Below are 12,307 nucleotides of genomic sequence, written 5' to 3' on the forward strand. Positions count from 1 at the left end.
CCAATCAGGTGTGTGCACGGTAGCCGGAAGATTTTTCCCCTAGCAGCATCCGTCAGGTTGACCTGGGCGCCCCCTCTAATCGCGCCTTTATGGCGCTCAATATGGAGCCCTGCCGACTCGCCACCCCCTCAGTTCCTTCTTACCGTCAGAGATGGCTAGCTGGAACTTCCCATAGTCCCCTAGGACAGAGGTGGCTCCGGTTTCAGGTCCGGCTTCGGCGCCGACATCAGCTTCGGTGCCAGCATCAGTTTCGGTGCCAGCATCAGCTTCGGTGCTGCCGCTATTACCGGCGCCGGCTTCAACAGTGGCTCCTGCGCCACCAACAGCGGCTCCAGTAAGTGACTACATTCGGTGCCGACAGCCCCAGCACTAAGCATGACATCATCCATGGCGGCCAGTATGGGACAGCTTAGACATGATCGTAACCCTGCCTCGCCCAGTACTCAACTCCCTCCTGTGGTGGCTTGACCCACAGGGAGTATATGCATGAGTCCCCTTCACTCAAAGAAGATGGTTACTCACCTTCTCATAACTGTTGTTCTTCGAGATGTGTTGTTCATGTCCATTCCAATATCCACCCATCTACCCCACTGTCAGAGTAGCCAGCAAGAAGGAACTGAGGGGGTAGCGGGTCGGCAGGCTTTATATTGAGTGCCATGGAGGTGCGACTTCAGGGAACGCCCAGGCCGACCCGACGGATGCTGCTAGGGGGAAATCTTCCAGCTACTGTGCACACGCACACACACCTGATTGGAATGGACATGAACAACACATCTTGAAGAACAACAGTTACGAGAAGGTGAGTAACTGTTTTTTCTCCCACAATTCACTGGGAAAGAATCAGAGAGTGGCTTAGCTTGCAATGTAGCTACACACCTGGGGGAGGCTAACCCGGGTGCTAATCACCCAAGTTAACTCTGCAGTGAAGACATACCTTAAAGGGCTGGTGCTCAGGCATCACTTAGGAGCTTTCAACCATTCCACTCTCTGTGTTGCAAAGTGCTGATAAAGGAAATGGTGATGAAAAGCACCGAGCACCCTTAGCCCGCTGAAGTCACTGGGAGTTGAGGACACACAACCCCTCGCAGGAAGCACTTTTCACATTTGCAAGGATTTACCTTTCATGCTAGACCACTCGCACCTGAATGCATCCAACAGCCTTTCTGGGATTAACATCTTTGCCTGCGAGGTCTGAACCAGCTGGGGGTCTAAGCAGCCACATGACATTCCTTTAGCTGATTGAAAATAGGTTAAAACTGGGCTGACCACACCTGCCCTCTCACAGCAACTGCCCAATAAGAACCAAGCTGAGCAACTGCAGCTGGTCTCACTCGTGACTTCAAGCAACAGGAGGCTGGACTGGCCGGCCATGGGTCTGAACAGCCGTGGCAGATACAAGGGCGACATAAGTTACAGCGACCGAAGCGCTGTCCACCCCGGCGCGATGCTGGCGGGAGACGCTCTCCTGCTGACATAGCTTCCGTCTCTCGCAGCAAGGGAGTAATTATGCCGACGGGAGAGCGCTCGCTCATCGGCACACAGCGTCCTCCCCAGACGTGCTACAGCGGCACAGCTGCACCCATGTAGCGCTGTGATGTAGACTTGCCCTTAGAGAAGCCACTTAAATTTGACCCGGCCGCCCCGCCATCAGGCCAGCAGGGAAGGGGCTTTGCTGGTATGTCAGCCAGTGGCTAAAGAGGGAGCCTGGGCCCGGTGCTCCCCCGCCATTGCGTCCCTGCCGACTTCAGTGTGCTGTCTTCTTCCTCATAGGAACAAAGGGGAGGGCGGAGGGAAGAGCCATTGTCCCCTTTTTTTAAATGGGGGAGGGCCATGCTGCCCCCACTTTTAAGAATCTTTCCTAGCAAAGGCTTCTCCTGCTCTTAAAGGGACATGCACCTGAATATGACGGTCATAGAAAAAATAATGCCTCTTTGGTTGTATTCTCTTTCCCAAGTGATCCCTCCAACATGTCACCCCCTGCACTGCCCTCTCCCAATGTGTACATCCCAGACAACGCACCAGGGGTGTTCGGGAAGGCGTGTTCTGCCACAGACATCCTGTGTGGCCTTGCACAAGACATATAGGGCCAAGTTGTTAGGTGCTTAAAGATGCAGCTAGGTGACTCGTGTGATCTTAAAAAGGGCCTAAGTGCTTAACTCCCAAACACAGTTAGAGGCTTTTGACAGTCCTAACAGCTCTCTAGCTGCACCCTTAGGGGCCTATATACCTTTAAAAATCTGTCCCTCACTCTCCCTGGCCCAGAGCCTCAAAGGTATTTAGGCACCTAACACCCCTGAAATCAATGCTGCCTGAATACCTTTGAGGATCGGAGCTGTGCCTCGGTTGCCCATCTGTAAAATGGGAATAAAAGCACTTCCCTACCTCGCAGGGGTGCTGGGAGGATAAATACATTGCAGATTGTGAGGGGCACAGCTACTGTGGTGCTGGGGGGCCTCATAAACACTATGTTTGAATATGGCACCCCATTTACTAGTTAAGTATTTTAGGACACAGTGTGTACCTCTCACCAACTCATCTGAGAACTTCTTGCTCCTTGGCATAGTAACAATTCAATGAGGGGTCTCTAACTGAAACCAATGGAGCGTTGTAGCCTTTTCATAAATGTGAATGCTGGCTTTACCAGCACAGGTCCAGAGCTCAACGTGATCACCAAATATGGAAATTCGGGGCTAGATTTAAAACTAGGTCTGGTGACACTAAGCATCACAGTGCCTAACTTTTAGGCCCTTTGAAAATCACTGGGAATCACAAAGTCTGAGGTAGGCGCCTAGGCTCCCTACACAATGAATGGGGAGAGACAGGGGTCAGAATGGGATTCACAAAAGCCAGCATGCTATGCGAGTCCATGCCTAAGCTAGTCAGTGGGAGATGCCAAGTCAAGCACGTAGCTCTGAGAGGGAGAAGTCCTAGCTGCATGGAGGCACCTCTCTGAACTTGCGAGTCTCAGCTGCAAACCCTGTCTTGGAGTTAGGCACCTACGCTGTAGCTACAAGAAGCTGCAGGGGACGGTCCGGTGGTTGGGGTACTCACCTGGGATAGGGGAGACACCCAGTTCAATTCCTCCTGCCCCTGAGGGACAGAAGGCTTTTGATCAGGGCTCTGCCACCTGTCAGGAATCTGCTGTAACCTCTGGGCTCTGAGATGGTCTGATGTAGGTCTCTCTCCTGTCAAAACTGTTCCACTGTAGATAAATAGTTTTAAAAAGCCCTGGAGGAGCGAGTCTGGATCTTAGGTCTCTCACTCCCCATTCTTGCACTCACCCTCAGGCTACAGAGTCATTCTCATGCTTGTGCTTTCTCGTGTGCTCTCTGGCCCAATGATGCTTTCATAATTTATCCACAGTGCAACAGGCATGAGTGAAGGAGGCCCACATCGGAATAGCCTGTTGCCCTGTAGCCAAGTTAGGCAGAGGGAACACCCATCTCCCCCCGGTATGTGCAGCGCTCTGGGGCTCAGGCATCTGGACTCCTAGAGTGGAGCAGCAGCGTGCATGCTCAGAGGCAGAAACATAGGCACCTACGGGACTTTTACTGCAACAATGTAACGGTGGAGCAAGTTTAGGCACTTGAAATGTTCAGCAGCAGCTGAGCGGGAGTTTTGTGAATCCCAGAAGGGCCTGATTCTGGGATTTAAGTGCCTAAAGTAACTAAGTCCTTTTGTGACACTAGCCCTACGTGTTAGATCTTGCAAACTACTAGTCACACCAGTAGTCAAACTGAAGTCCAGTCTATTTACCTGCAGTCTGTGCCATCATTCATGTGTCTGGCAAGACTACAAACATAGGCATGGGAACTATGGGTTTGGGGGGTGCTGTAGCACCCCCAGGGGCTCCGCTCCTGGCCCTGTATGAAGGGCTCTGTGTCACCCCACCTGTGGTCCAGCCTCGGCTCCCTTACCCCTGTCTGTATCACCCCCCTGGAGCCATGGCCTACTCCTGGCCTCAGCTCTGGGGGGTGGGGCAGGGGGCGCGATAGGGGTAAGGGGGGGGCCTGAGGTAAAAAGTTTTGGGACCACTGCTTTACAGTTTCGTTAGCTGGCTTTCAGCCCCCCTCCCCCCCCCCCCCCCCCTCCGGCTGAACACAAACACTAGACTGGTTCCAATTACATACTCATCATTTTTTCCTGTTCATTCCCCACCCCTCTGGATTTGCCACAGTCATGCCCACCTCACACGGTCATCCCAGTTTCGAGGCACTGACCTCTGATGGGGAACTTTGTTCAATGTACCCTGAAAAGCTAGGTAATGCGATGTCTGCTGCCTTTCCCATGTCCACGCTGGTGTTAATATCCTCAAAGAATTCCAGCGAGTTAATGAGGCCTGGCTTTCCCTTCCTCAACTCTCCCTGGCTCTACTTAACCCCTTGACTGCCATGGTGCTCAGCACACCAGGGGCTACCCAAATAAAGCAAGTTCGCTTAGCCAGCAGCTTTGCAGAATGTCAAGCATATGCTCAGGATGTTGTGGGAATGGGTGTTTCCTCTCTCACTGCATGAGTTTCTAAGGCCTCTCGAGCAGTTAATCGTGTTATACGTTCTCACGCAGCCTCCGGCACTCATAGATGTTACTGTGGTCTCCCTCACAATGAATGTTTAACAACCTGCTCTGAGCTAGTGTCGCAGCCCCCTGAAAAACCAAAATCTCAAGATACTGGCTTCTTTCCACGCTCTATAATTACCAGGTTTTCCGCCTCACCATTCTCTTCCCTGCCTCCACCCCACTTCATTTAGTTCCTCCACCCTTTGTTTATATATTTTTTTAATACAGCCAAGGTCTTTGGCTCAAGGACTGTCACATGTAAGGTCACTCTCTGAGAACAGCATTCCCTGCTGGCTTTGCTTGGTTGTTTATACTATCACTGAAGTATGTACTGCTGTTAATACCTACAGCCTGAAGAGGTTCACTCTTTGAGTGAAAAATGCCAGGTTAGCAGCAATGGAGCCTGAACTCACCCTTCCAGAGAACAGGTTTCAGAGTAGCAGCTGTGTTAGTCTGTATCCGCAAAAAGAACAGGAGTACTTGTGGCACCTTAGAGAGCTCCCCAGGCAGCAGCCGTGTAATTTTCACCCCTAGTAAGCTTCACCTCTGCCTTGGAGGATTCCTTTGATGAGATGAAGGGGTAGTTGAGTGGCCAAGCCAGTTCAGTTCTTGGCTCCTCTGCCTGCATTAGACTGTCTGAGCTATAAACTGGGCAATCTCAGGCTAGGCCCTGCAAACTCTCCACTGCACAAGTTGTTCTTACAGGAGCAGGGGCCAAATGCGATAGCATGGACACCTGTCTGCTAGGAACGGATTGAGCTCACAGCATTCATTTCACACAGGGCATAGATTATTATTCATACTAGGCCCTGCCCTATGTCCCTTCGATACTTGTACAGCCCCCATTACCATAGTGTCTGAGTGCCTCACATTCTTCAATGTATTTATCCTCACAACACCCCGGAGAGGCAGGGCTGTGCTATTAACCCCCTTTTACAGATGCAGGACTGGGGCACAGAGACAACATTCATAGAGGGGACTCAGGCACTGCAGCTGAGCTAGGTATGTACGTGACGGTCAGTTTCTGTCACAAGAAGGTTGGGGAGAGGGGAAAGAAAAGGAAATCTTGTTCTCATTTTACTGATAGGGACCTGAGGCACAGTGAGACGAAGTGGTTTGTCAAAGGTCTCACAGGCCGTCTTTAGCAGAGCCAGGAACTGAACCCACAACTCCCGCGTCCCAGTCCATTATTATTTGTATTACTGTAGTCCCTAGGAGCCCTAGTCATAAACAAGGGCCCCATTGTGCTAGGTGCTGTACAAACACAGAACAAAAAGATGGTCCCTGCCCCAGACAATTTACAATGTGAGTAAAAGACAAGAGACAGCAGGTGACTACAGACAGACAAATGGGGGAGTACAAAGAAACACTATTGATCAGCGCGATAGGCTGCGGCCTCAGCACCGTAGTAGTCTAACCATTGTACCTTAACCATGTGAGCGTCCTTTTCAGCAGGGTACTGCCAGATGGCCCCAGCTTTTGGATCACTATGGAGCCGGACTTGGTTGGAACTGGTGAGAAAGTCCTGTAGGAAAGCACCTTCCTTGTAGGATGCTTTCAGTCACGGGGGCTCCAGCCTTCTGCAGCCCCTGGTCTCTCCAGCAGGAGGCATTCTACAGCACTGAGGTGCTCCATGCAAAATGTTTCCGCAGATTCCTGGGGAGAGTTGATGGGCTCATCCTGCCAGCCCCACCATTCCCCAAGCACAGATTCCTAAGTCCACAGGGATGAAAGGAAGTGATGCCACAGAGGAAACAATCCCTACTTCCCAATATCTCTGTATAAGGTGGCTATTACCTTGATAGCTACTAGAGCCAATCAAGATCAATCAAGACCAAGACCAAGTAAGCGTTGTTGCCCCTTCTCCCAGTACCAGTGTCACCCTTCTGCTGAGCAGCAGTAGCTATCAGGGCCTTGCAGGTTAGCTTTCCAGTGGAGGAGAAGTCAGTGATGTGGAGTTTGGGTATGTGCTAAGTGAAACTTGCTTATTTACACATATACAGCAGTCCCAGAACAGAGGTGGCAATCCCCCGCTTCAGCAATCTCAGCCCTGCGCCACTGCCCCATTCCCAGGGAGCAACTCGGCCTCAGACTCTGCTCAGAGACCAAATGAGGAGGGCAAGCACCTACTGGATGCACAGCACGCTAATACAGACAACTTGCAAGAGTAGGCGTTACAGCGCCACCTGCCATAACAGCATGTGTCTCACACACACAAAATGGGAAACGTTTTCAGGTTTGTACAAAATCTTCACAAAAGATTTTTTTTTCAAATGTGGCTGATAGTTTGATTTAAAACCAACAACAACAACAACAAAACATTTTGAAGTTATTGTCTTCTCTCCCCTTTTTTTTTCCCTCTGCCATTTTCTGAGACATAATGAAAAATAAGGGAGACAAGACTGGAAACTGAACTCTTTTCAGTTTTGAAAGCCGAGCGGTTTTCATTTTTCCATCAAAATTGGATAATTAAAAAAAAAAACCCTAAATATTCTCCACAAAATGCATTTTTGAAAAAAATTGACAAAAATGTTTCAAAATGAAAAATGTTAATCAGTTCCAGAGGTAAGTACTGTATCTTAAGAAGTCTATTGAGTTTTCATGTCTGCCATCTATCTACCTACCCAAGGAGGTGGAGGGGCTACAATTAGGGTGACCAGATATCCCAATTTTATAGGGACAGTCCCGATATTTGAGGCTTTGTCTTATATACGTGCCTATTACCCCCAACTCCCACCCTGATTTTTCACACTTGCTGTCTGGTCACCCTAGCTACAATACAATGATAATATACAACACACGGGTGCACCACCTTCTGCACCATCTTCCTTTGAGGATACAATGGATTTTCCTATTGCAGAGTTGCCTTCTTATAGGATTTTCCCTCCCAGCATGCCTTTCTGGAGCTGCTCCTTTAAATTTGGCAGATCCAAGCAGCTGCAGACCCAAAAAGACCATTTTGCCAGAGGCTGTTGTTTTCTGTCTCTCTATTCCAGCTGAGAAGTACCTGTTATGTTTTCCCTTTCTTATTGCTGAGGAGATGGCACACAATCACAGCAGATGATTTGGCCTGTGTTTTCCATGAGTTCACTTGTCAGTTCCTATTTTCTTCCAGGAAAATAAATATAAGTCTAGAGGGTAGAGAACAACCACGTTTATATGAAAAGTTAAATATCGTTTGTTCAAAACAAGACTGGATGATGGCTGAACAAAGTGAGCTCGAATGATCTAGCAGAAACAGGGCAAGGCAAACACTTATTATGAAGGGGACATTTTTGCCTGGGTCCTTTGCCAAGTGTAAACATTGCCTCTTTGGTACCTTCTTGGAGCTTCAATCATTTCTGCTGGATAACAGGGTTTTGTTTTTTTAAGGCAAACATTTTCTAAAGACACAAATAGTTGAAACAAGTAACGGAAATAAAGCAGAGAGATGGCAAATTTCTTCCTCAGTGCTATGAGAAAGTGCCTATTTCTATTACAACTTCACATAGGAATATAAACCGTAATGAAAGTCAAAGGGAAACGGCATTTTTAAAAATATGTGGGCTTTCCAAATAAAAAGGAATCTTTCTTTACAGCTCCCGAAGGGGCACTGTCTCGACTGGCTTATTTCCTTGTTGTGTTCTGAATAATATGTTTTTCTGCATCACAAATGCAATGTGAGCTCCCTGCAGCACTTTTTGTGGATGTGGTGGCAATTCTGGAAAAAAGCATCTTCCGGCTTTGAGAACGCTGGTGATTTGTACATTCCATTTCTTGCAAAGTTCTTTAAATCCCCTTTGGTGTGGAACCATCCTAGCCACATTCTCTGGGTAAAGGGACTTTTGTTTAAATAAATGAATTGTTTAAAAGGGACAGAATTAGGTCTCTTCCATCCAGCGCCTTCATTTTTGGCATCTGCTAGACCACCCAGGAGGCTGTGTGCTCAGAAGGCATTCAACACCCTTTCTATACTGCTCCTTGCATGAAGTGCTTTTCCTTAAAGAAACCATACTGCTGTATTTGCCAATACTAAAACTATTTGCTGCTATGTTTGGAACCATTCCTGTCATAGGTATCTGACTCCCAGGACGACATTTGTGTAGTTCTGATTTATTTTAAAAGGCCAGGTGCAGAAAAGCAGTGAATGAATCTCCAAGCACATTAGCCTAAGCATAAAACAGTAGTCGCCCAAGTCAGTATTGATTATCCTGCATCGACACTTGGAGCGCACTCCTCGTCATGGAAAGTGAGATAAAAATGATTTGGCAGGTAAGCTTTTTTTTGTGGCTGACAAAAAAATCATTTCGCAATGATTGCTAATAATATTGGCTTGAGATTCTGCAACTAGTGGTGACTGCCTTAGGTGCCTACCTTGAGACACCTCAAAGGGTCTGGATTTTCAGAGGGTAAGGGCACGGCAATTTCTGCAAAATCAGGCATCCTTAGGTTATCTTAATGTGAGCATGCAAAAATCCCTAATCAACTGTGAAAACCTTGGCTGGTCTCTTCATGCAGCACAACTTCTGTTTATGCTGAAGTATTCCAACGCCCTTTGCAGACAGAATATCTAAATGCATATTTGCAAAGAGGGAGAGAGAATACAGCTCTCCCAGCCAGTTTTCTTTGTGGAGTGGGGAGGAGCCATCCGTAGTGCCTGCTACTGCAGCCAGGGACATAAGGGAGACTGGAGCTTCCAGCCCACTTGCTGTGGCTTGTAGGGTCAGTTTTTGGACTGAGTTCCTGACTGACCCAGTGCTTGAGCACGATATTAAGGCTTATTGGACTGCAGGAGGTGCTATTGTGATGGCTGCAGTCTTAACCAATACACTGGGGCTGGAACCAGGGATCTCCAGAGTTAAACCTATGAGCTGCTAAAGCACACTAGTGGGGGCTGTAACAGACTCATAGGTATGTCTACACTACCCGCAGATCAGCGGGCAGCGACCAATCCAGCGGGGATCGATTTATCGCGTCTAGTCTAGACGGGATAAATCGATCCCCGAGCGCTCTCCCTCGACTCCAGTATTCCAGCGCTGCGAGAGGCACAGGCAGAGTCGACAGGGGAGCGGCAGCAGTCGACTCACTGCGGTGAAGACACCACGGTAAGTTGATCTAAGTACATCGCCTTCAGCTACGTTATTCACGTAGCTGAAGTTGCGTAACTTAGATCGATCCTCCCTTCCCCCCCCCCAAATGTAGACCAGGGCATAGTCTCTGTGGCTCAAACACACACTCATCAGTGGGCTACACAGTCATTTTGGATGAGAAGTAATGTGGAGGTCCCTGACCATTTGTAGACTTTAAAAGCTACAATATAACCTGGTATCCTGACTAAAAAATCCCACAGAGGTAACTGCCTTCTGCTCATTTAAATTGCCCCTCTAGTTTCAGCTGGAAAAATAATTTTTTTTTCTCTGCCTAAACTGTTGTGTAACGTTGTTGCAGTAGGGCTCCTGCATTTCAGAGCTAGGTACGTGACAGACTGCATGCATATTTATCGGAAGACTGTAAAAATGGAAGGTGCCCTATACATCTGAGTAAAGTATATTTACTTCCTTACAGTAAATGGCACTAGCAATGCACCGGCAGTGGTGCTAGCCATCCATCTGTGGGGCTCATACACCCATTCCAGGGAAAAAACTAACAAGTTTCCTAGGGCCTGAAGGGACCACTATGACCATCTAGGCTGCCTGCATGTATAACAGAGTCCATAGAACCGCCCCAAAGTAATTCCTGTTTGAACTAGGCCATTTTTTTAAAAAACATCCAGTCTTGATTTTAAAATTACCAGGTTCTGGAACAGCCTTCCCGTAAGAATAACAGGGAGGGGTGTAAGAAACCTAACTGTGTTTTAAGATGGAGTTTGATATGTTGATTAGTAGGATTACATGAGGGGGTTGTCTGTGATAGGACAGTGGGCTCAGTAACCCCAAAAGTCCCTTCCTGTCCCACACCTTTCCCCTACCCCTCTAGGAAGTGTGGGCGTTTTACAGCAAAGCTTGAATTTGCAATGGGAATGAGAACACTTCCCTTCATTAAATGTAAAACCGATATTACACTTGACATCCTTTTTCGAAGCCTTTGGTTTTGGTACAACTAATCTGCTGCTGTCTGTATCAAAACCATACTGCACATATTACCGTGCCATCAGCTAAATTATCCCTGATGCTTGTGGGATTATGCAGCGCTCTGTATGAATACTATTGAGCGACCTGCATTAGTATTCCATGTTTGTAACTACAATTGGTCAGGAACTTTCCAATGAAGGCCAGTGTGTGAAAACTTAAACTTTGTGAGAAGAGTTCAATTTTGCCAAATTTCTTGATTAAAAAAGTTGCAAAATTGTCAAAACATTTTGTTTTGCCATTTTTGAAAAAAAAAATGCTGGTTTTCATGTTCAAATGTTAGCTAAGTATATTTTAAAAAAATAGCAATGGTGAAAACAGACACATTTTGATTGATCTGGACTTTTTTCTTTTTTTAATTTTCAGTTTGCAAAAATTTGAGATTCTGACCATTCCACCTGATTCAGGTTGGGGAAATTCTTTGGTCTTGTGGGCTAAACTGTACGCGCGTGGTACCAAGGATTAGAACCCAGGATTTTCAGCTTCAGAACCACTTCACCAGAAGGAGAATCTTCACTAGCTGGTTTGTATAAGGTCTGTTATGTTCTATGCCCCAGCTGCTACTTTGTGATGCAATCACACCCATGCCAGCAAGCATGCTCTGGTGAGAATTGTCACATTATGTGAGTTGCTTCAGTGAGAAGCCACAAAAACGGATGGACAACGCGACATTTGAAATAAAAACGAACAGAAGAGCTTGGGTTGGTGCTGACAGGACAAGCTACTGCTTCTTTCTGGGCCCTTGAAAAAGAGTGAGATGCTGGAAAGTGCTCCGGCTGCATTCTGTGTCTTCACTCCAGTCATGTACAGCACTCCACCTCTCAAAGCTTGTCAAGGAATTCAGACCAGCACCTGTCCATTAACTCCTCTTAACCTCTTTTGCCAGCCAATTAGGCATTGTGTCTATCAACACCCTGACTGCTTTACATGGCCCTTTGAGGTTTTCCATTATCTCCTCTGTCATAAACCTTGCAGATATCAATGCACACCCTCCTTTGGGCAGAGCCTTAGCTTCCCTTGACACAAAATGAAGGACTGCTAAAAATTTTCTCAGCACATTCCTCTTGTGTTGCCTTGTGCTGAGGCAAATTATTATTATTAACTGCATCCAAAAATAACTGTGTTAAAAGAACGTCATTAAGGTTGCAAAGTCAAGCACTCAAAAGTTAGGAAATGCCAGACTTAAGGCTGCCTCTGCAATCTTAGCTGAGCCCCCTTTTGCGTTTGCATTATGATGCAGCCTTTAATTACATGATCACATACTATTTTTTTCCCAATAGGACCCAGTCTCATTGAGCAAATGAATAGTCATTCAATATTTTGTTTCAGCCTCCACAGTCAATGTGTGAGTTGGGAGATAGGTACACTACAGCAGGGTGTATAAAGTTGTGGGGGAATTAGAGTAAAGCTTAGGCGGCCCAAGTGGCCCAGTCTCCCGAGCCACCACAGCAGCCCTGGTTCCCAAGGCAGTGTGGCCCAGAGTCAACAGGACTATCCTTTGCTGCAGGGCAGTGTGTCCCAGTGGCCAGAGTCTATAGAACTACCCTCTTGGGCAGGGCAGTGCAGCCTAGTGACCAAGAGGGGATATCCGCCACCAACTCAGCAGGGATCTTTCTGAAACACGCTGATGTCAAACCCCAGTT

The 12,307-nt window shown here is 47.5% G+C and overlaps 1 protein-coding gene across 1 annotated transcript in view; it reads left to right on the top strand.

Annotated features, from left to right (window-relative positions):
• Window positions 1-12,307, top strand: part of SPATS1 (spermatogenesis associated serine rich 1) — a 71,946-nt gene that overhangs the window by 608 nt on the left and 59,031 nt on the right. The window contains exon 2 of the mRNA XM_054022901.1: window positions 207-334. Coding sequence (XP_053878876.1) covers window positions 207-334 — 128 coding nt within the window. The remainder of the gene's footprint in view (window positions 1-206; window positions 335-12,307) is intronic.

This window comes from Malaclemys terrapin, chromosome 3 (genome assembly GCF_027887155.1).
Source record: "Malaclemys terrapin pileata isolate rMalTer1 chromosome 3, rMalTer1.hap1, whole genome shotgun sequence".
Lineage (NCBI taxonomy): Eukaryota > Metazoa > Chordata > Testudines > Emydidae > Malaclemys > Malaclemys terrapin.